A 23,910-nucleotide genomic window follows, 5' to 3' on the forward strand; every position below is an offset into this window, starting at 1 on the left:
AAAAATGTAACTTTTATAAGGACAAATGCTAGCCTTGCTAAATTCTCTGAGGCGCGTTTGTAACGTCACGTAATACGTAATTACGTTCAAAAGGTCACGGGCGACGTAGCCGGAAGTACAGAATCAAAATCGTCCGACATCGTTGTTTTTCCTTTTAATTCCTTTTTTTGTAAACGGCGTTTGAGTTAGTTTGCACGTTCAACCTATGCGTTCAACTTGTAAACACTGACTCTGTACTTTCGGCTACGTCGCCCGTGACCTTTTGAACGTAATTACGTAATACGTGACGTTGCAAACGCGCCTCACAGAATGGAGAAAGGCTAGCATTTGTACTTATAAAAGTTACATTTTTGGAATAAGTTTTGAAATAACCGATCGTTTCGCATGATAAGACCCTTATTCATCGTCTGATATCGTTTAAAGACATTTGAAGCTGCATCTGAAACAGTTATTAACCGTCTTTTGATACTTGAACCATCCGGTTCCCATTGAAGTCCATGGAGAAAAATCCTGGAATGTTTTCATCAAAAACCTAAATTTCTTTTTGACTGAGGAAAGAAAGACATGGACATCTTGGATGACATGGGGGTGAGTAAATTATCAGCAAAAGTTTTTTCAAAAGTGAACTAATACTTTAAATCCCATTGATTTTGCAGTCATGCACACACATACTTATGACGAGGAAAAAAATACAATCTTTTTTCTTAAAAAACTGAATTAATTCGTTTGAATTTGTTCTTGTAAATGTAGTGTGAATATGTTTATATTTTAGGTACAAATCATTGACAAAAAAAGTCTAAATTAAGATATGTACATTTACAGCATTGGCTGCATTGTCATCTGTCTAAATTCCTGTGCTCCTCCTCCGACGACGAGTTATATATAAAGGCTCACCTGTGGGGAAAAAAGGTTTGTCATGACATTATCATGAAGAAATATACAGTATCTTATGATCAATTATATATTTCGTGAACTGGCTCATACCCTTTTCTCCTTTCATTCCTGGGATGCCTGGGACGCCTGTATTATACAATTATAAAATTACAAGTTGAGGCAAATATTGATAAATGATATTTGAACACTTGTCCATGCAAATAGACAATTTCAAGGAATACTCTGGATTAACCCTGTAAAGCCTGAAATACTGTATTAAATAATAGTAAAAATAAATAAATAAAATGGATCGGTTAATTGAACCCTTTTGACAAAAAAAAAAAAAAAATCTAAAATGCATATGTTTTGTTGAGCATCATATTTGATACTGTGCATCAGCACTTTATGGCTCATATAATATGATATAGTGAGAATATGGAGCTTAGAGGAGGAAAACAAAACACAGAGGAACAATATACAATTTGGTGTTTTTACTGATATTATTGTGGCCCAAAAGATAGCTTAGCTTGGATAGTACATCAATGCGATCTTTATGGCAGACTGTATAGCAGACGACTTGTATCAATGTCAGTTGTCACTTTATGTCTCCCATTAATATGTCTTAAGATATTTAAATGATCTGATGATTTGGTACTCACATTTTCTAAAAATGACCAAGCAAACATAAGTTGCTTCAGTCCAGTCAGTGTTCATCTTCAAATATTACCAACAATATAGAAGCTATTCTTATGTTTACTTGATAAAAATCATTAAATATTTCACAGCAAAATGGCATGTGAACCTCGACTTAGAGGTGGACATTTTTGTATAGTTAACTAAAAAAACCTTTTTACTTGTTAAAAAAAGTGTAAAATAAGATGACAGAAGGCAAATTATAGGTTTTTCTGCAAATTTTTGTTGATCGTTTATGGTATGTTAATATACGACAACGATAGAAAAACAAGGTGTACAAATAGTCTGATGTTATCAAAACAGTCCCCGTTCATGAGGATCCACGAAAAATGACTAAAACACTTTTTACGCATGCCAGGAAAGAAATTAGCAATGTCATTTTGTAAGACTGACATCATGGCACAATGTCATAAATATGAAGGTTTAATGCATGTTTATGACAATGTCTTTGCTATGACACCTTGACATAAACCTTGTCATGACAACTGATATTATTAATGGCATGACATTACTAAGACAACACAACCAGTCATAAACATGACATAGCAGATTAATTAGTAGGTTTTGACATTGGCTGTCATGAAGCCATTATAACATTTTAATGACAAATTCAATTTGTTCCACTGTAGCTGAGGTCATGAAAAATATTCATGACACAGTTCAAATGCCTCATGACAGCCAATGTAAAAAAAAGAAAGCAACACATGTCAGTTTAATTAAATGTTAACCCATAAAGCTTGCTAAGTGGTTTCTTAAGTTTTATAACTACTGTATTAAGGTTTATGACATATTTATGTCAATGTATGTTGTTAAGGTATCATAACAAATACATCTCAAACAATGTCATATTTGCATTAAACATGTAATTATAAGAGAATGACACTTAATGACAATTGTCATAAACATGCATAAAACGTGTTATGTCATGATTATGAAAGTGTCAGTCTTATGTACACCCCTTCAAGTAAAGTGTTATGATAATTAGATATAGATAATTAAGATAATTAATCATCTTCATGACATATTTATGACAATTTATGTTGTCTTGGCAATGTCAAGTTGTCATGACAAAGACACTGACAGGTTATGATGTATTGGTTTATGTCAAGGTGTCCTAACAAAGACATCCCAAACAATGTCAGATTTGAATTCAAAATGTCATAATAAGCGAATGACACTTAATGACAGTTGTCATAAACATGCATAAAACCTCCTTCATATTCATGACGTGTCATGTCATGATTATGAAGGTGTCATGTCAGTCTTATGCACACCCCTTCAAGTAAAGTGTTACCAGAAAGACTAACCGCCAAACATATTGTTATCAATGTCGATTGATTGCTATTTATCACACGGACAATTTCATATGTCATATGTTTCGAACTTGTACCTGGGAATCCTGGAGGTCCTACGGGTCCTGCGGGTCCTCTGTTTCCTGAAATTCCTGGAGGTCCTAAAAGTCCTGGAGGTCCTGGATGTCCCATCTCCCCTTTCAGCCCTTGTTGTCCAATCATATGGTGATCTGTAAAAATTATGCATTTGTAATTATATTTGTAAATTAATTATTCATATTAAATGCATCTTTTGAACAAGTTCCTTCTTGCCTCTAATATAGTCCATGATTTCATTCATTTTGGTCAGTTCTATGCTGATTCCTGGAGGCCCTGTTTCTCCTTTAGGCCCTGGTAGCCCTGGTAGCCCTTGTGCTCCTCGTTGTCCTGGAGTACCTAGTAGGCTCGGTAACAGGCCATTAGCTGTGGAAAAATGCCAACACATAAAACTCAATAATTCCTGAAATAAATCTATAAAAGGTATTACTAATAACTTGTTCACATTTACCTTATGCATTTAGCAGACACTTTTATACAAAGCCACTTACAAAAGACAAACGAAAGCAATTCGTCAAAGAGCCAACAATATTCATAATGCAAAATGTATTCAACTACTACTATTAGGAAGCAAGCTAGAGAAAAGAAATGCAGAGAAGAAGTTTTTTTTTTTTAATATGCGCATGTGTGTAAGTGCATTTGAGGATGCTAACTTACACTTAATGTAATCTGCAACCTCTTTAGCGATGGCTGGATAATCCAAATTCTCGTCACCACTTGGGTGCCCTATAGAAGTAAACAAACTGCCATTAAACTGTTGAAAAACAGACTTAAATATGAAATAGAGTTAATAAACACTGCTCTTACTCTTGATGTACTCCTGAGGCTCTGCACGGATTTGCTGTTGGTTTTCATTCACCGCGTAAGAAACTATTCCTCCAGAGCTTCCTGGTGGTCCTTGAGGTCCCGGGGGGCCCGGGGGTCCTGGCAGACCTCTGAAACCAGCATCTGCAAATGTGATATTAAATCATTTTATTACTTGCAGCTTTATAAAAAATAACCTTGATAATATTTCAAAGTGTGCAGTTTCAAAGTTGTCGCCAACTCTTGAAGGGGCCGTTTCCCAAAGCCAGCTTTGGTCGCAAGCTCTGTCCTTACTAATAGAGTTCTGGAGAAATTGCGACCATAGTTGGCTAACGATGCTTTTGGGAAACGCAACCCAGAATAGTAGTTGACAAATATTTTCAATTGCCAATTCATAAACTATCACATTTGGTCCACCACATCCTGAAATGGTTAGTTTTCAAACAACCCAAAGGCTAAATCTGAACTGTTTCATATACACTACCATTCAAAAGTTTGGGGTCGTAAATTAAGAAATGAATCTAAAAGAAATTAAAACAGTACATTACATTGATCAAAAAGACAGGGAAGACATTGAAATTGTATAAAAAAATCTATTTCAAATAAATTCTGTGCTTGAACTGTTTTATCATGGTTTCAACAGAAATATTAAGCACAACTTTTTTCAACATATATTTAATCTCGTTCTCTTTTGATTTAGCTTTCAATCTGTTTCCTGTTCTGCTTTGCCTCAGTTCTGTTGCCTAGTTAGTTTCTATGGTTTCTGATTAGTTTACGTTCACCTGTTGTTTCATTTTGTTAACTCTGTGTATTTAAGCCCTTAGTTTCCTCTGTTAATTTTCAGTCTTGCTTATATTGGAAGTAGTTTGATTGCTGTATTCTCCTGCATATCTTCCAAGTAAAGATTTCCATTATTATATTTTCTGTGCAATTAGATTATTACACCCACCAGCATCATGTAACATGATAATCAGAAATGTTTTTTGAGCAGCAAGTCATCGTATTAGAATGACTTCTGAAGGATCATGTGACAATGAAGCCTGGAGTAATGATGCTGAAAATTCAGCTTTGATCAGAGGAAAAAAATGTATAATTTTAAATAAAAGAAAAGAGTTTCAAAATAGTATCAAATAAATGCAGCTTTGGTGAGCATTAAAGACTTCTTTCCAAAACATTTAGAAAATCGGTATTACAGGTAACTCTAAAAATGATCTAGGGCTAAGCCCTGTGACACAGGTGCGGATGATCCAGGACGTCCATCGTATCTTTCCTACCGTTAATCAGATTCAGAACTCGTCCAGCAACTTCTTGAGTGTTAAAGCCATATCCACCTGGCACACCTGGGGGTCCTGGGGGCCCTGGAGGACCAATCAGGTACTGTCTCACCTCATCTCCTATATATGCACCAAAGAATGTGTGGATCCATCAAAATGTGTCAAAAAGCACATTAGTTTTGAGTTACATGTTTATTAAAAACAAAAAGCAAGTAGAAAACAGAAAGGTTACACTTTATTTCGATGGTCCACTATAGACATTCTACCAACTATAAGTAACTGCAGTAAATACTTAATGACTCCTAGATCACATGTAGTTGCAAAGTTACTTTTAGTTATTAAAAAAGAACTTTTGCTGATAATTTACTCACCCCCATGTCATCCAAGATATCCATGTCATTCTTTCTTCAGTCGAAAAGAAATTAAAGTTTTTGATTAAAACATTCCAGGATTTTTCTCCATATTATGCACTTTACTGGTAACCAAACAGTTCAAGGTCCAAAAAACAGTCAGCTTCAGGCTCGCCTTGCTCTGTTCTGTGATGCGCGTTCGTGACTCTCCTGTTCGAACTCGTTTATCAAAATGAACGAATCTTTTTTCGTGTCATTTGGTTCATTCAACGAACGAAATGAATGAATTGACTCGGGAAAAGATTCGTTCATTTTGATGAACGAGTACGTAAAGGAGAGTCACGAATGCGCATCACAGAACAGAGCAAGGCGAGCATTTGAGCTTGTAAAACTTAAACTTTGTTATTTATTTATTAAATGAGTGATTGTTTCACTTGATAAGACCCTTATTCATCGTCTGGAATCGTTTAAAACCATTTGAACAGTTTGCAGTTTGCACTGAAACTGTCTTTTGGACCATGAACCTTTTGGTTAGTAAAGTCCATTACTATATGGAGAAAAATTCTGGAATGTTTCCATCAATAACCTTAATTTCTTTTTGACTGAAGAAAGAAAGACATGGACATCTTGGATGACATGGGGGTGAGTAAATTATCAGCAAAAGTTTTTTTTTAAAAGTGAACTACTCCTTTAAGTGGACCATCGAAATAACAAAAAAATAACGCCTGTAAAAGTTGTAAAACGTCAGTGTCACCTGTGTCGTTAACAACATTTCACACTTACTTTGAAGGTAATCAATGATACGGTTAACCAGCGCATCATCAGAGGCTGATCCAGAAGGTCCCGGTGGCCCAGGTGGGCCTGGAGGTCCAGCCAGGTATTCTCTGATGGGTTCACCTACAAGAGACACATTAAATATAACTGTCATGGAACATATTTACTCATTTATCACTATAATTAGTTAAATGTGTAATTTGTAGTGGCTTCAAACTGAACTGGGACTTCTAAAGATCCTTTTCCACCCAAAAGTTGCTATAATTGGTACTGTAGCTGCTATGCAGTTGTTAAAGGGATAGTTCAACCAAAAATTCAAATTCAGTCATCATTTACTCGCTTTCATTTCATTCCAAACCTGTATTACTTTATTTCTTCTGTGGGACACAAAAGAAGATATTTTAAACATGTTGATAACCAAACCATTTTGGTTACCATTGACTTCTATAGACATTATTCAGGGTAGGTATTTAATTTTTGACAGGAATAAAAACAAGGCATCTGCAAAACAGTTGTGAAAACTATTTGATCTAGGCCCATTAGCAAGCCATTGTAAACACTGTAAATCTATCCCTCACAGCCTCATTTCTATCTGCTTTAAATACAATATGCCATCTAACCTGACCAAAAATTCAATGGAAGTAAATGGGAACTCTTTGGAAACCAACAATCTTCAAAAATATCTTCTGTGTTTCGCAGAAGAAAGTAAGTCATTCAAGTTTGGAACAACATGAACTTGAACATTTTTACTTTCAATTTTGGGGTTATTTTAATAATCCCTTTAAGGTGTTCAGGGTAGTTTAAGGGAGTTGCTAGGTGGCATACAATTTTTCACATCTTTTCAAACATACTTCTGAGGTAGTCCGAAATCTGCTGAGCAACATCTGGTGAGCCGTCACTAGGGGAACCAGGTGCTCCAGGAGGCCCTGGGGGTCCAGGTGGACCTGGTGGTCCTGGAGCGCTTCTAGATCCTCCACCTTAACAAAACAATCACATGAAACTCTCTTTCTTTTACTAACGAAATGGTATGTGGTTTAAAACATTTCATGTCAAAGCAAATTTTCGAGCAATACACCAATTTTCCTACCGTAGGAATAACCTGGAATGCCAGGGGCACCTGGGACTCCAGCATCACCTATATTTAAATAATAAAATTAAAAAAAAAATGATGCACAGATGTAGAAATACTAACCATATTTACTTCCATTGTAATGGTTTTAGTGTAACTGGAGCCTCTTTTTATATATATATATATTTGAAGTGAAAGCTAAATATGGCAACTCATACTTAAAAAGTGTCCACTGCATTCAACCCATCCAGTCTGGCTCTCTAACCATTAAGCCACAACTGCCCTGTGTGTATGTGTATTGTTTTATGTAAAAACTCTTTAAAAAGCCCTAACATTGATATATTTTGTTCCATTGTACCTTTTGGCCCTTCTAGCCCCATGGAACCCATTGGTCCTTGAGGTCCCTGTGGTCCTTGTGGACCCTCTGTTCCCTGTTCTCCACGTGGTCCTGGTGGCCCTGGCTGTCCTGGAAAACCTGGATTCGGGGCAAAAACACATGAACTGTGCAGCTATTGTAGAATGTAGAAACTTGTACTGTATGTCTCTGAATCACTAACCGATTCCAGGTTCTCCAGGTAATCCAGGTTGGCCTTTAGAAAAAGAAAAAGATGAAACAGAAGTAGGTATGCAATCCACAAACGTCAGAATGTAATATTTATATATGTGTGATGGAATGTGTCAACCTTACCAGGGAATCCTTGAGGGCCAATATCACCTAAACAAAAAACAAACATTACAATTCATAGGATCTTAAGGAAAACACAATGTTTTATATTGTCTCTGTTGTGTATTTAATCTACCTTGTGATCCCTTTGGTCCAATGGGTCCAGGAGGCCCAGGCGGTCCAGCAAAGAAGGTTTCTGATTGTCCACAGAAACCACAATCAGATCATTTTAAACACATAATTTAATAGGTCTCATTCACTAATAATCCTAATAATTGTGTGGATTTATTTACTGTATTTGCAGTAAATAAGTCTCCAAGAACCAAGTATAAATTGACTCTAAGCATTAGCATACCTGAAGTGGGTACAAAGCTTCCTGGTTCACCTTTTTCACCAGGAGGACCAGGTTGACCAACACCTGTGGGAAAACAAAATTAAACATATAGTAACATAACAGAAATGTAACAAAACTGAATTAGGGGCTATGTACCTGGTATCCCATCATCACCAGGAGGTCCCGGTGGTCCCGGTGGGCCAGGAGGACCAGGTTCAGCAGCAGCTTCCTCTGTTCAATTTAGATTAAGAGCAAATGTATGATATAAAAGCACTTACAATGTACATGTTCAAAGTGAGCACACTTACTCCCTGCTCTCTCAGAGACTCCAGGCTTCCCATCATCTCCTTTGTCTCCTTTATCTCCCTTTGAACCTGTAGAGATTCAAATGTCAGTAAAAATAAATAAATAAATAAATAAATAAACCGTTTTATAGAACAAAAGTCATCTTACCAGGTGAACCAGGGAGACCAGCGGGACCAATAGGACCTTAAATAAAAAAAACAACAACTCAATATTAGCACGAACATACCACTGTTTAACTCATTCACTGTTTAACTGATGAGATGTGATGAACTTCATGATACCTGATAGTCCAGGTGGTCCAGCAGGACCTGGAGACCCAGGAGGTCCAGGTGGTCCAGGTATAGCCACAGTGTTAGTATTAGTGCCTACAAGGAGTTACCAGATGATGATGATGTTACCATCAATCGGCCAGATTAAAAGACCAGAAGCACCACCAACTAATTTTCATTTGAGTTCCCTTACCTGCAGAAATGACTCTTCCAGGCTCACCAGCGTCACCTAAAGAGAGAGAACAGCATGTAAGATGTAGTAAGAGCATGTCTGTATATTTCTATTTAATAAAAAGTAGAATAATGTATATATAAAACACACAATGTGATTAATATTATGGTTTTAAGGCCCGTTCACACCAAGAACGATTACTATAAAGATGACTATTAGGGTATATTCTGTGTTTTGTCATGGCAGGATGGATTCTGATTGGCTGTCAATGTTGTTATTGTTCATCATCTAGAAAAAAAATGGTTCTGAAAGTGATTCCAACTATGGCATTTCTCATTTCCGGTATAGTTGTGGTGTTGACTTTTTGGTTATTTATTTTAGAGCTTTATCTTTATCGTTATAGTTACCATCCTTGGTGTGAATGGGCCGTTAGAATTGAATTAAAAACATCTCACAAGAAATATTACCTTTGGGCCCTGGCTGGCCTGGGATACCTGACAACCCTTTAGTTACATAAGGTACAAATAAATATCATTAAGAAACAGATGTCTGCAATTACAGTTTTTTTCAGAAATACTAATAGATCTGTTGTGTTTAATATACTGAGTAGAGAAGTAGTGAAATCAAACCTGGTGGGCCTTGGAGTCCTGGTGTACCTGTGCAGGAAACCAGAAAAACATCTCCTTTACATGGTTTGCATTATTGACAAGTGTGTTTAAAAAGTATGAAAAGCATCATCTATTCAGCCGTGGTGTGATTTTCTCTTTAGTTATACCTGGTATTCCTGCGTCTCCAGGAGGCCCCTGTGGTCCCCGAGCACCAGGCAGCCCAATCGGACCTTGGTCCCCTTAAAATTTAAAAGAAAGAGAAAAAAAATACATGCTTGTATTTTGTGGACACAGGCTAAATGTTTTACCGAGTCTTAGTTTCAAAATTACCTCGAAGTCCTTTAACACCATCTGGTCCAGGAGCACCTGGGGGAAATTAAATATGATATATGATATGATATAAAATACATGATTTTTATATGATACATCATTTTCAATCCAGATGTTTGTGTACTGTACACTAACATTCAAAAGTTTAGGGTCAAAAAGTACAGTAAAATACAGTAATATTGTGAAATATTTTTGCAATTTAAAATAACTGATTTCTATCTTAATTAGTGCTGTCAAACGATTAATCGCGATTAATCGTATCCAAAATAAAAGTTTGTTTACATAATGTATGTGGGTGCACTGTGAATAACTATTTTGTATATATATAAATACACACACATGCTTGTATAATTAAGAAAAAAATATTATTTATATATAAAATATTTATATTTATATATAATATAAATTATATGTAAATCTATATACAGTATATACATTAAAATATTTCTTAAATATATACAAGCATGTGTGTGTATTTATTTATAAAAAATAATTATACACAGTGCACCCACATATATTATGTGAACACAGACTTTTATTTTGCATGTGATTAATCGCGATTAATCGTTTGACAACCTTAATCTTAATATATTTTAAAATGTAATTTATTCCTGTGATGCAAAGCTGAATATTCAGCATCATTACTCCAGTCTTCAGTGACACATGATCCTTCAGAACTCATTCAAATGTGATGATTTGATGCTTATTATTTTTGTAGAAACCATGAAACATTTATTTTCAGGATTCTTAATTCAGCATTTATTTGAAAAAGAAATCTTTTGTACATTATAAATGTCTTTACTGTCACTTTTGATCAATTGAATGCATCCTCGCTGAATAAAAGTATGAATTTCTTTAAAAAAAAATGACTGACTTTTGAACAGTAGTGTATATTTATTTCTTATAGAATAGAATACATTTTAATTGCATATCCTCTACATGTGATACAGGTCTTCTTTGACTCAAGTTTCTCTTTCTCACCTGCTGACCCTTTAAGACCTTTCTCTCCAGGAGGCCCTGCTGGTCCCACCAGACCTGGCTCACCTGTCAAAATATTATCATATTTTTGGAGAGACCAATAATAACAAATGCTACTGTATATGTATAGTTGTATGTTGTAAGATACTGTAACTTACCAGTGGTACCACGTGGCCCTCTTTCTCCTTGATCACCTAATTTGCATCAAAATATACTTAATAAGTATATTAAAAACTGCTTTACTATTTGCAATATGTATCTCTGGCTTCTACCAACCTTTGATCCCAGATGGCCCAGCAGGTCCTTTATCACCTAAAAATATAAAAGACAATCAAAACAAATTGTTCGCATGAAATTCTTGATTGGGAAACTGTAAAGAAAAGGTACTGTAGATTTACCCTTGGGTCCAGGATCACCAGAATCTCCACGGAAGCCTTGCGGTCCAGGAGCTCCCATCAGACCTGGTATGCCTTGAGCACCTGGATCCCCTGCAGAGACAAAACACGTTCTTCCCCTCAAAATGCGAAATGTATTCCCATCTTTACAAGCAAAGGCAAAGACTTGTTTTTCACTTGTGTCTGTAAAAAGATGGTCTCACCTTTGGGTCCCACTGGACCTCCAGGTCCTACTAGCCCAGGTGCACCAACATCGCCAGAAGAGCCTGAGGAGCAAACGCAAAACAATTATCAAGTCAATTTTTAAGTTGGTCGTGCAGAACGTGTTTATTTCCTTATGATATAACATTAGCAATAATGTCAGTGGTATCACCTTTCTCTCCTTTCTCTCCAATTCCTGGAGGTCCCGGTTCTCCTCTGGGACCCGCTGGCCCCTCCCGCCCCCTCGGCCCTGGTAAACCATCAGTTCCGGATTCACCTGTAAACAGTACAAAAATATGTTTTTGGTCACCTTTGTAACATGTGACTGTGAGCATCACAAAATCAGTCTTAAGTTATAATGGGAATGATTGACTGGTAGAAGTGTCTCTGGCTCTGCATCATACCTGAACTTCCTTTGGGCCCTCGAGGGCCTTCCTGTCCAGGATGACCAATGAGACCATGAGGACCTGAAAAGTGCACCATTCATTAATTCAGTTTATTTATTTAGGCTCTTCTGGTAAGTACTTATCAAATCAATATTTCAATAACCATTTAATTAATACAAGTAAAATGTGAGATACTGATCCACGATCAGCCAGTCCGTTTCTTAGCTTTTTTATTTGTTTATTCGTTTTTTGTTTTTTTTCTAGTAGAAATGTTGTTTCCTAAAGTGTATCTCGAATATCATTGTTGTAAACTTTAATGTTTTTTATTCTTCATTTCACTAAGTTAAAGTGCAAAGGATGTGATGTCATAAAAATTTTAATCAAAACATTACCTGGAAGTCCGGGAAATCCTGGTTCACCTGTAAAATGGTTTGATATAAATTTGATATCTTCATAATATTAAGTGATATAACTGTAATTTATATTTGTGATACATTTGTAATATTAGTAGATTTGTGATATTGATATACTTGTGTTATTTTTTGTGATACTCTTTTAATAATCTTGTTATACTTGTAATATGTGATATAAATGTGATACTTTTGTGTTATATAAAACTTGAGATAATGAGTGACATATTTAGGTACATTTTTTGATGTGATGTATTTGTGATATGTGATGTTGTGATAATATGGTGATCAATATGGTGAATATCGTTATGATTGTACTTGATAATGATTTATCTGTGATATAACTGTGATATAACATTTAAGATGTTATGTGATGCTCTAGTGTTGTGTGACATTGTAATATATTTTTGTGGTACTGTTTTGATAATCTTGCTATAATTGTGATATGTTTGTGACGTTATGCAAAACGGTTGTGATAATGTGTGACGTTGTAAATATTTAGAAACATTTCTGATGTTTTGATATGATATATTTGTGATAATATGTGATGCTTGTGATTTTATATGATAATGTGTGGCATTATGTCTTTGATACATTTCTAAAATCACTGTGCTATATGTGTGCTATGTCTATGATACATTTATGACATTATTGTGATATACAGTATGTTCTAGTGTGCATGTGCAATTATGAAATTGTACTTCACAATGGTATGGGGTTTTTTGTTCTGTTTTGGATACCTTTAACTCCAGGAGGTCCTTGGTCTCCTAGAATTAAATGTACATTAATTGTACATATTAGTAAATTTGCATTCACACTTTTCACTGTATACCATCTGCGACGCATTAATCTGTAAATATTACCTTTAGGGCCAGTTTCTCCTCTCTCACCCTTAAGTGAAGTTGCCAGTGAAGCTATAATGAAATCATTAAAAAAATCAATGATTAATAAATGTTACCTGATTGAATGTATATTCAGAGTGGATGTGTGGTAAACACCTCTAACGGTGTCTGACTGCAGTTCAGATCTGAGGATCTGTTGAATGGTCCTCTGTAGGACCAGAGGGTCTTGTGCAGCAGGTTCTGAACCCAAGTTTATAGTGTTATCGGCACGGACACCGGAGATGCGCTCGGCGTACGAAGACTCCAGTGGATCCACGATGTTGACAGCCGAGGAGGCGGACAAGCGACTGGTTCGAGCAGAGCCTACGCTTCCACCACCATCAAGAGCGTCCACACGAGCCTTCAGCTTCCTGACCTCCTCCCCTACACAGAGAGAAACATTCATGATGAAGGAATCTGTACAAGTACAAGCTAAAACAGTTGGTCTAGACGTCTTGAGACATAATGTACCCAGTGCGATGAGACCACAGAGGAGTCCCAGCAGAAGGAGAAGACCAAAAATCAACGCCAGAAGCCACTTCAACCACGAGCAGCAGGAAAAGAATCCCAGTCCTGTGTCGTCCGACTGATCTTTACGAATCTCTGTTGTGACATTAGAATATGAGTCTATGAGCAAAAGCAGATCCATAATGGCTGCTTATTCATTGCTGAATGAGCCGGTGTTTGCGACGGTATTGATTTTCAAATTTCTATAAGACATATACCTGCATAGGTTGCCTTGTCTTTCGTTGAAGCTTTGGAAGCTGGAAGCACATACATGTCGGTTTTATTGGATGTAATTTAAGTTAGTATTCATTTATTAATGAAATAGTATCCAGTGAGTGTCTTTATCTGAATGTACCAGTGGTGGTTTCCATGGTGCTCGAGATCATCTTTTTCTCCCTCTTGAGTGAATCTTCAGAAAATGTATCTGAAAAATATACGAAAAACATTTATTGTCATTTGTTATAAATTCCTACTGGAAAAAAGTGATTTGCCAATCCAAATATATTATTTTTTGTTCATTTTAAAAATATACACCACAGCAGAAAAGAGTCTGCAACACAACATTTTTGAAGGAAATCTCTTATGCTCACCAGAGCTGCATTCATTTAATCAACAATACAGTAATTTTGTGAATATCCAAATTGAACATAACTGTTTTTAATTTGATTATTTTAAAATGTAATTTATTCCGGTGATGCAAAGCAGAATTTTCAGCATCATTACTCCAGTCTTCGGTGTCACACGATCCTTCGGAAATCATTTAATAAGCAGATTTGATGTTTCATGAAACATTTCTTTTTATTATCAATGTTGAAAACAGTTGTGCTGCTTAATATTTTTGTGGAAACCGTGAGACATTTGTAAGGATGATGAATAGAAATGTCAAAAGAGCAGAATTAATTTATTTTGTAACATTATAAATGTCTTTACAGTCACTTCCGATAAATGTAATGTGTCATTGCTGAATAGAAGTATTTCTTTCAAAAATGTTTGAATGGTAGTGTATGTTTAACTATTTTACCCAATCCAAACGGAACAATTACACTTTTTCCTAATTAAATGACTGATTTAATCTATAATTAATTAATAACTATAATTGAGCTGAGTTCAAATACTGTATCTAGTGTGAGCTGTCTACCTGCTCCAGCACTGGTGGTGGAACTGACAAACTGTTTGCCAGTATTTTTGGACATGATCAGTCTCTCAGTCTCTTTCTTAGCCGCCACATTTTCTTTCCCAATCGCAATAAACTTGCCATCTTTCACAAACACATCATCAGAGGTGATAGGGCTGCTGGGAACAGCTGTAAATGTCATATAAAAATGAAGAAGTTAAATCTGGCAATACTGTATTGTTTTAACATTGTTAAGTCATCATTATTACCAGTAAAATTGGTGCCCAAACCAGCAGTGCTGCCAACATTCTTCGGTGACCCATACACTGGAAGTACAAAGAGGCATTATGAATCTCTTACTGTAGTTATTTTGAATGGATTACGTTTGTTAGCAACAGTTAGCAAGGTTCGGTTTACCAGGGCCAACACTCATTCCATTGGCCACGAGAGCACCACCAGATGTTGACAGGTTATTCTGCATCCCATACACTGAGAAGAACAGAAACACAGAGGGAAGGCATCAAGATTAGGTACTATTTCAATTTCATGAGGAACCAGAGCTCAAAATTACAGTTTGTTTTTAGTGCGTGAATCGATGAATGTAATGACCTGTGCTACCAAGGGCAGATGAGCTGAGGGTCAGATTATTCTGCATGCCACCTGAAACAAACAACACAGAGGCAATCTCTCTCTTTCTTCCTCCTATTATTTTTAATTTTTTTAATTTAACTGATCCTTTCAACTTTGACACACAGAAACACATGCACACACAGACACTCTTGTTTCCCTGTGTTTAACCTGTGAGTGATGGTTGTTGCAGTGTGGTGTAACTGAGATTGTTTGGGTTGGTGTAATATCCACTGAATCCAGCATCCAGGACTGAGCCGTCACAACCTGAAAGACATGTATTAGTGACGAAGGATTGGTGTATCACAGGAATATCTGTGCGCTGAATGAGTGTGTGTTACCTGACTGGCTGTCGTGGCGAGTGTCCACGCTGGCTTTTTTCGGGATAGGCAGAGTGTTGGTGGGAGAGCGAGGTGGACTGATGCTGCCAGACCGACTTCCCTTCAGTAATCTCTTTACATCATCCAGCTCTGTCCCTAAATACATAAAACTATCATTCAATTTCTGCAACTAAAGGCAACACAGACTATTGAACGTGTCATAATTTCCTTGTATATAATCAATATATAATTTAAAAGATTAAATTAAAATATATATAGCATAGTGCATAAACAGAACATAAGTAACACTGACATCTAGTGGAGGGTGAGGCACTCTGCAATCTGGCTCTGATCTCACTCTCTGGAAAAGACAGCGTCACAACAATAACATTAATATTTTAAAATGAGTCTTAAAATGAGGATGAGTTCTTTTTACATTTGAAGTTCAAGTTTAAGACTGTTGGGAAGTTTGTGAAACTACGTTTTATTTTAAAAATACCTCGTGTCTGAGTGCGCCCTCTGGTGGCAACGCTCGACGAACCTGCAAATAAAAAACAACCAAACACTGAAGCAGAATATTGATACGCAAGTTTCAAGGATGAAATAATATAATAATAATAACTAGATTATAAAGTTTGTCGAGACTTAACTTTTTAACATTTAAGTAGGGTATAGCCTACATCAACATTTGTTTGGCTTGATTTAAAAAAAAATGTGTAGGCTACAGTACAGAGTTAAAGGGATAGTCCACCCAAAATGAACGAGAGTTCATGCGCGAGAACTATGTTATTTTTCTACTACTTCTTGTTCAGTTCTTGCACATGCGTCGTGGAAATCTCTTGAACTCTCATCTCAGGCCCAGAAGGAAGAAAAGGAATAGTCGAATAAAGCCGTTATTTTTCTTTGTTTTTTTGCACAAAAAAGTATCGTAGCTTGATAAACTTATACTTGAGCCACTGTAGTCACATGGAATATTTAAACATTTTCTTCGATGACTTTCTGGGCCGTCAAGTTTCAATCCCTTAGGGTGCCTATAGTGATACAGCTCACAAATTTAATCAAAAATATCTTCATTTGTGTTCCGAAGACAAACGAAGGTCTTACGGGGTTGGTACAGCATAGGGGTGAGTAATTAATGACTTAATTTTCGTTTTTGGGTGAACTAACCCTTTAAGAAAACTGCACTAGTAGGCCTATTTCATATTTTCAATAGCTTCCCCAGGCAGCAACATAGTCCACATCTGGTCCACGTGGATTTCACACGGTTTGTTTGGTTAACTGAAATTCTGATTAAACATGAATTTGTTTCATTTTGTATGTTAAATTACAAATGGTGTTTTTTATCTCCTGAAATTCACACCAGCCCCAAAACAAAATACTAAATGGACGTACCGTACTCTTTCTTTGTGTATTCAGGGGAGGAATTGCCACTGGAGCCCCCTGAGTAAATAACATACAGTACTTACAATATATTAATCCTGTTGACTATAATGTATACTTAAACTAATATCCACAATTAAAACATATGTGTGAGAGTCCTCTCATTTTAAATCAATAAAAGGTCAGAGGTCATGGTCTCTAACTTACCCTCATATCCTCCAGTGTAAAGGTGCAAACTGGTCTTCCTCTCAGTAGGAACTGTGCTGTAACTCAAACCTTTCCTTGTTCCACTAGGGGACGAGGAGCAGAACTTGGTGACAGTCATGGAGCTGGAAGCTCCTCCGGCAGACATGACTGCAGAAGAACCAGCACAACCTCCTCCACCTCTGGATGTGTTCATACCTCCAGAAGCACTAACAGAACCGCCCGAAGAAACAGACGCAAACTCAGAGGACGAGATGGACCCGAATCCAGAAGAAAGACCTCCACCCGATGCTGAGGAACTGGCACCTGTTGTGATGGAGCTAGAGACGCCGCTAGAGCTTTTAACCACAGAACTAGAGCTTTTAACCATTGAGCTACTAATCGGACCGGTTACACTGATTTCACGAGATAATCCGTCAAATCCACCAATCACAGATCCAGCTCCTGAACTGCTACTGGCTGAACTTCCAGATGAAGAGGCTGGAGAGAAGAACAACTCAATAAATACTACAGATGTTTCATATGAGTAGAAACCAAATAATGGAGAATTTTGTGACTGATAACCAGAATGTCAGTTCTAAAATATTTCAGAAACCTTGTGAATGAATATTGGTTTAAAGTTTCTTTCATGAATTTTGAGTAAATATTGTTGACAATAAGTGTTAATTAAACCAATTTCCTTTACATTACTTGAAAGTGGATGATTTCTGGACTCACAGGATATGACATAGCTTCTGGAAGCGCCGCCTTCAGCACTGGTCTGGGAGATGATCTTCTTCTCCAGCAGAACAGCTGAAGCTCCTGAAGCTTCTCCAGAGCCGGAGCTGCTCACTTTGGAGGTCACTACCTGTTGGCTGCTCAGGGAGCTGCTGTTTCCCTCTAGTGGGAGAGACACCAAATAACACTCAGCAGGGACGGAGATTGATAAAATAAAGAGAATGACACAATCAATGGTTTTTAATATGATGCCATTTTAAATTGCAGTTTAAACATACTTGGCGGAAGAGATGTCAGTCTTGTGGTCGTCACAGTTTCGGTATGTTTCTGGATGTCTGTAATTTTTTAACATCATTCAAATTAATTTAAATTATAGCCAGTATCACATCTCCAGTTTTACTACGGTTGTGTCGAATTGCTGTTGTAAGAATGCTACATAAGAATTTTCGGTTACACCTTATTTTAAGGTGACGTAGTTACATTGTACTTACTCAAATACTAATTAACTACTTTCTATAGAGTTGCGGTTAGGGATAGTTACATGTATGCATACTTTACTGTTATTGCACATAGCTGCCAACTCTCACGCATTGGCCGTGAGACACCTGCATTTGATTGGTTTCACACGCTCACACGCCACACCCCCGATTTCTCACACTGAAGTGTCAACCCGGTTGGTCCATAGCTGTCAACCCTCCTTTTTTCCGGGTTTCTCACGTATTTTAGCTATTTATTGTCTTCCCGTTTTGGTATTTTCCCGTAAAATATCCCGTATTTTTACGCTCTGATTGTGTGAGATGTACAGTACAAGCTCGGACAGATTCGGCTTGAAGTCGTTCATTCTCAGATGTGGTGCCGTGCGCGCTGTTACAAAAAAGCTTTGCACACAGCTAAGCAAAATGAGGTCTTGCCGGTCTTGTGCACCAACGCGTCATTTTTGCCGCGCTCGTGCAGACGCGTCGAGTATAAACAAGGCTTCCGTGTCAGCACGCGAACGGTAAAGGGAGCAGAAGCAGCCTCCCTGTTTCCCTTGTAAGCTGATATTAGTATTTAAACATTCTCTATAGTATTTTTTTAATGACACACTTTCTCTTTCTTATGGAAGCTTGTTTCCGCCACAGAATGAAAAATAAAAAAGGTAATTGCAACTTTTTATCTCACAATTCTGACTTTTTTCTCACAATTGCGAGTTTACATCTCGCAATTCTGACTTTATTTCTCAGAACTGCGAGATATGAAGTCAGAATTGCAAGATATTAAGTCAGAATTGTGTTATAAAGTTAGAATTGCGAGACATTATGCCCCCCCCCCCCCCCCCCCACCCACATATTCACCTAAACAGCAAACTTAATGTCCACCGGTGTCGCTAATAATAAGAGTTTCTGAATTCTACATATAGCTCTTGTAATGAGAGATAAAAGTGTTTTCCACACTTACCTTTTGCAGATCCTCCAGATCCCCCCTCTACTTTGACAATCTTGATTGTGGTTAGCTTGTCCATTCCATTTTAAATACTGTAAAGCAAATTGACTATTATCAATAAAATAAGACATTTTTTCCAAGCACGTTGTTGGTGCTATTATTAACACAAAATGCTTTTCAAAGAATACAAACATAAGAACGAAGCACTGATCAACTCATCAAGATTCCAGACATAAGAATTTCCTTAGAACTTGATTTATACAGTCTGTTCTGGTCTGGCTTTTTACAATATGCAAAACGTTCACTTCAGAACCACAAAGAGTTTAATGCCTATTATTTCTTTTTCTTTGTATTCTAGCTCTTCTAGACACTTAAACACTGATTTAGCAACCTATAATGTAACCAGAGAGAGGAAAAAAAAATGACTCAACTCAACCCTAATGTTTTTTGCTGAACCAAAGGTGCTCTAAAAATGCACAAATTGGTATTGAAATAGCATATAGTACAAAAGCAGATTTGTGAAACCAAAAAAACCCAAAAGCATCAGATAACAGACTGACAGAAAATGACACTTACCACTTGTTATAATTTACCATCTCATGACAAATAGTCTATGTATCTGATAACACACTGATGTTTTGCAGTTCAAGTTCAATCACAGAAAGATTTTTCAGCTTGGATTTCAAGCCTTCTTAACACATCTGGATCCAACAAGTTTAAACCTGAAGTTTTCCTGAAGGCAGTATGTACAACTGACACATAATACCTGTATGATTTGAATTCAATTATTTCTGCGTTTTCTGTGAAAGGTCACCTTTATGATCAGCTCTTTCATTTCTTAAATACGTTACAAGTCTTGGTTATACTTCAAAGTTACAAAGTCAGTCTCCTTAAATTCCAGTTTGGTGCATCCTAATAACTTTTCAATAACAACAACAACAACAGTTTGTTTTTTGTTAGTGAAAACTGTGAATTTAAATTTGATTTAAAAATTAAATTTTTGTACATTTTTTATACATAGTTTATTAAATAAAAAGTAAACATATATATATATATATATATATATATATACACATTTTTATATGTATATATAAAGCATATATTGGATTGCAATATGGCAATATACCATTGTATATCACTCATAGGTGAATAGACTACATGGCTGTGTTAAATTAGACCACATAACAAACAGCATATTTTAGTTTGTATAAAATAAATTAAATATTAGACTTCTGTAAATAATATTAGTAAAATAAAAAAAGAAAACCTATTTTCCAGAAGTGAGCAAATACCATTCCATCAATTGATATGATCCATCTATGCAATCATCTCTCCCCAATCATCTAGACCTTTAGCACATGCCATGTTTATCACCACCATGATAATAGTCATCATTATAGCTGCGAAACAGTAATGATTCCTCCTAATATCCCTTTGGTAATGAGTTATTTGACAATGAAAGACACAGAGCTGCAGTTATGAATCTCTTATACAACTAAATTACAACTTAACCCATGCTAATTAGTGTTTATGTAGGTGTGTGTCTATGCTTGTTCTATAATGCATTTGTGGTTGCCTGACATTTTTTCCTGCCATGGTTTGATCAAAATTATACATCTAAAAACAACAATCTCATGACCACAAATGAACACTTACAATAGTTTTTTTTTTCTTTAGCCTATACTATCCTTTGTGTTAAGCTCTCTTAAAAATAACGGTTACAAAAAGTGGTTTTCGCAACGATGAAGAACGATTTTAGCTTTCGGTGAAAACAAAAGTTCTTAAAGTTCTTAGAGTAAAGAGCATTTTAATAATCTAAAGTTTTTCTAACACTTTTCACTACAAAGAACATTTAGTGAAATGGAAAGATTCCATGGATGCTAAGGGTTCTTCATGGAGTCAATAAAGCATTTGCATAATTGGTTCTGAGAGGATTTATATGAGCAGAAAAGAAGTAATTCTTATACATATTAAACAAACAGATACAATCTTAGAAATAGATTGTTATAAAGTAATATTTTATTTTTTACTCTTTGAATAGCCTATTTCAGTCTTAAGCCTGACAATGTGCCAAAGAATTCCCCCCTACTGCCAGTGGGTTTCATAAATGATTGAGCAGCTTGACTGTTCCTAGAACAGCTGAATAACTCAGAACACCAACCTGACAGACTTTTCCCGTACGTGAACATATAACCTCAAACTTGGACTTCAAAACAGTCCAGGACTCCAGGTTCAGTTATAAAACTAAAGAATAGATCTGCGACGTCCCTCAGTAGCCTATAGCATAACAACAATAACAACAACATTTAGACCATGTTAAAACTCACCTTGACTCTCGTTTAGGAGAAATGAGCTGTAATGTTCTTGTTGTGCCCGTTCTTCTGTGTAAAGATGTGCTCCAAAAAGCGATTATATTTACGAGCTGGCACGTTCAGATGTGATGAGTAATCAGGGACCCGGCATGCATGCTTGTTACCCCGTTACATTCACTGTATCATTTCTTATGACCTACAGACACTTACAGGCGAGTTTTGACAAGACGAGGGGGGTTGTCACGTCATGAGACCCCTGAGGCACTTTTATTTGTGAAAACAGAATGACAAAGTCATTAGAAAAAAATCGCCTGGGAGAAAGTTATTTAAGTGGAATTTTGATGGTACAGTGTAGCCTAAAGTTATGGCTTGAGGATTGAACCTGTTCCTTGCTTTAACTGCATGCCTATTGGTCGTTCACTGAATATAAGATGTGTAGTGTATTGGCAGGGGTCATGGGAATTATCCCTTGCTATAGTAAAATCATAAAGTCCCTACAAATTCCTCACATCCAAGCGCTTGGCAGAAATGATGACCATTTGCACTGCCGTAAATATGCCAAAATAAAAAATGATGTGGCTAAAATGATTTTTGGCTGGATACTAAATTTTTGGCGGATGTTGACGTATGGTCAAAAGACGTCCCAAGACGTCAGTTTGATGACGACTTGGGATGAGACTGTGCTACAGGTGTTAGGAATAGCTACACACCAGTGATTCACCATGGAGCCATTTTATTTTTCATTACATATTTGACATGCTATGATGTGACTGATGGTTGTTGATTTACGGATAAAATAATTAGATAAAACTGATTCGATTAATATTAATAATGCATTATAAGAAATGTTACATTGTGTGTTAACCTTAGAATTGATTTATTTTGTTTATTTATTCATTTTATTTTATGAAGATTTGATTGGCATTACCCATAAGAAAACTGCTCACTCTGAAGGATCTACTAAATAAATGAATAAATAAAACTCACAGAAATATATAGACATTTGAATTTGTTTCTGGAAAAGTTTAATTTTGACCATTTTTACCAAAGAATAAAAAGAAAAACACTGAGTGAGACTGTCTTGCAGTGTAGTATACAGTTTAGACATCATTGACCATACATTTAAATGTGTTTCTTTCAGTGAACAGAAATACACATTTTACAAACATACTGTGTAATATAGGCTATAATAAGAATGTATTCGAAAGTTTTCCATGCAAGTGCTGAATCAACAATGTGTTTGAACATGTATAGACACTTAAAAATGTCAGTTTTCTTCAATGCCTAGAGGTCTAAGTAAGCAAACTTTTATTGGAAGCTTCAATCAAAAATGCTTCAGACAGCATTGTAAAAGCACCTTATAAAGAGCAAAGGAAAGTTAGTTGCTTTTATTATTTTTCTTCTTAGTGCATAACATCCATTTGACCATTTTTTTTTTACCAAACATCCATTTGACCCCCATTTTTTACTAACTCATTGTACAGTAGGCTCCTTGATTTACTGTAAAGGAACAACAAGCAAAAATCCCTCAAGCCACAGGGTAGAAGATTTCACAGAAACAGTCAAGTTAGGGCAAAGCACTAACCCTGATCAGAAGCCAACACAATTTCACTGAAACTCGTCGAAATCAGAGATGAACATAAAACACGAAAGAGTCATCAGACACATTTTAAATTTTAGGGTCTTTGTGAGACCATTTCTAAATGTGACCTGATACTGTAACTTTTCTTGACTCTCGAAACTTTTTAACAATTAAAAAACCCAATATACAAAAAAAAAAAATGCTTACATAAATAGCTGTATAGTATTGACAACATAATGTTCAAGCCCACCAGGAAGAAAGGATATAAGAAAAGCAGCAAATAATTAAATACTAAAACTGTAAAATTTACAAAGGAATATACAGTTACACATTTTAAGTGTATGCAAATCTTTCAAATTAAATAAAAGTGGAAAAAAAGAAAAATTGGGATTATTATTTAGTAGCACAGAGCATAATCAGTGCCAGAGCAGGTGATGTTTATTGGTTTATTCCAACTCTGAGGTTATAAAACAAACATGCAGAGTGAAGTATGATGCCAATATCACTCATCACTTTATCAGTCAAACACTGCAAACATCATCAGTGGTTTTGCATGGGCAAACACA

General features: G+C 36.2%; 1 protein-coding gene across 1 annotated transcript; it reads right to left on the minus strand.

Moving 5' to 3' along the window:
- Nucleotides 1–655: 655 nt before the first annotated feature.
- On the minus strand, nucleotides 656–21,919 carry col17a1a (collagen, type XVII, alpha 1a). The gene is made up of 52 exons (XM_039688908.2): nucleotides 21,778–21,919; nucleotides 19,466–19,542; nucleotides 18,307–18,363; nucleotides 18,029–18,190; nucleotides 17,315–17,791; nucleotides 17,120–17,167; nucleotides 16,227–16,268; nucleotides 16,041–16,088; nucleotides 15,749–15,883; nucleotides 15,579–15,674; nucleotides 15,390–15,440; nucleotides 15,198–15,269; nucleotides 15,050–15,106; nucleotides 14,805–14,969; nucleotides 14,022–14,090; nucleotides 13,885–13,923; nucleotides 13,631–13,762; nucleotides 13,277–13,543; nucleotides 13,142–13,192; nucleotides 13,019–13,045; nucleotides 12,261–12,287; nucleotides 11,887–11,949; nucleotides 11,655–11,759; nucleotides 11,485–11,547; nucleotides 11,285–11,374; nucleotides 11,163–11,198; nucleotides 11,045–11,080; nucleotides 10,890–10,952; nucleotides 9,909–9,944; nucleotides 9,746–9,817; nucleotides 9,600–9,626; nucleotides 9,438–9,473; nucleotides 8,992–9,027; nucleotides 8,811–8,894; nucleotides 8,677–8,712; nucleotides 8,532–8,597; nucleotides 8,380–8,454; nucleotides 8,245–8,307; nucleotides 8,026–8,085; nucleotides 7,914–7,940; nucleotides 7,783–7,815; nucleotides 7,584–7,700; nucleotides 7,244–7,291; nucleotides 7,008–7,133; nucleotides 6,166–6,279; nucleotides 5,033–5,152; nucleotides 3,762–3,902; nucleotides 3,612–3,680; nucleotides 3,171–3,320; nucleotides 2,957–3,088; nucleotides 985–1,020; nucleotides 656–894 (listed from the first exon to the last, which is right to left on the minus strand). The coding sequence occupies exons 2-52, from the start codon at nucleotides 19,527–19,529 to the stop codon at nucleotides 845–847; spliced, it is 4,296 nt and encodes a 1,431-aa protein (XP_039544842.2). The 5' UTR covers nucleotides 19,530–19,542; nucleotides 21,778–21,919; the 3' UTR covers nucleotides 656–844.
- Nucleotides 21,920–23,910: the final 1,991 nt, after the last annotated feature.

This window comes from Pimephales promelas, chromosome 6 (genome assembly GCF_988280905.1).
Source record: "Pimephales promelas chromosome 6, fPimPro1.hap1.1, whole genome shotgun sequence".
NCBI classification, from domain to species: domain Eukaryota; kingdom Metazoa; phylum Chordata; class Actinopteri; order Cypriniformes; family Leuciscidae; genus Pimephales; species Pimephales promelas.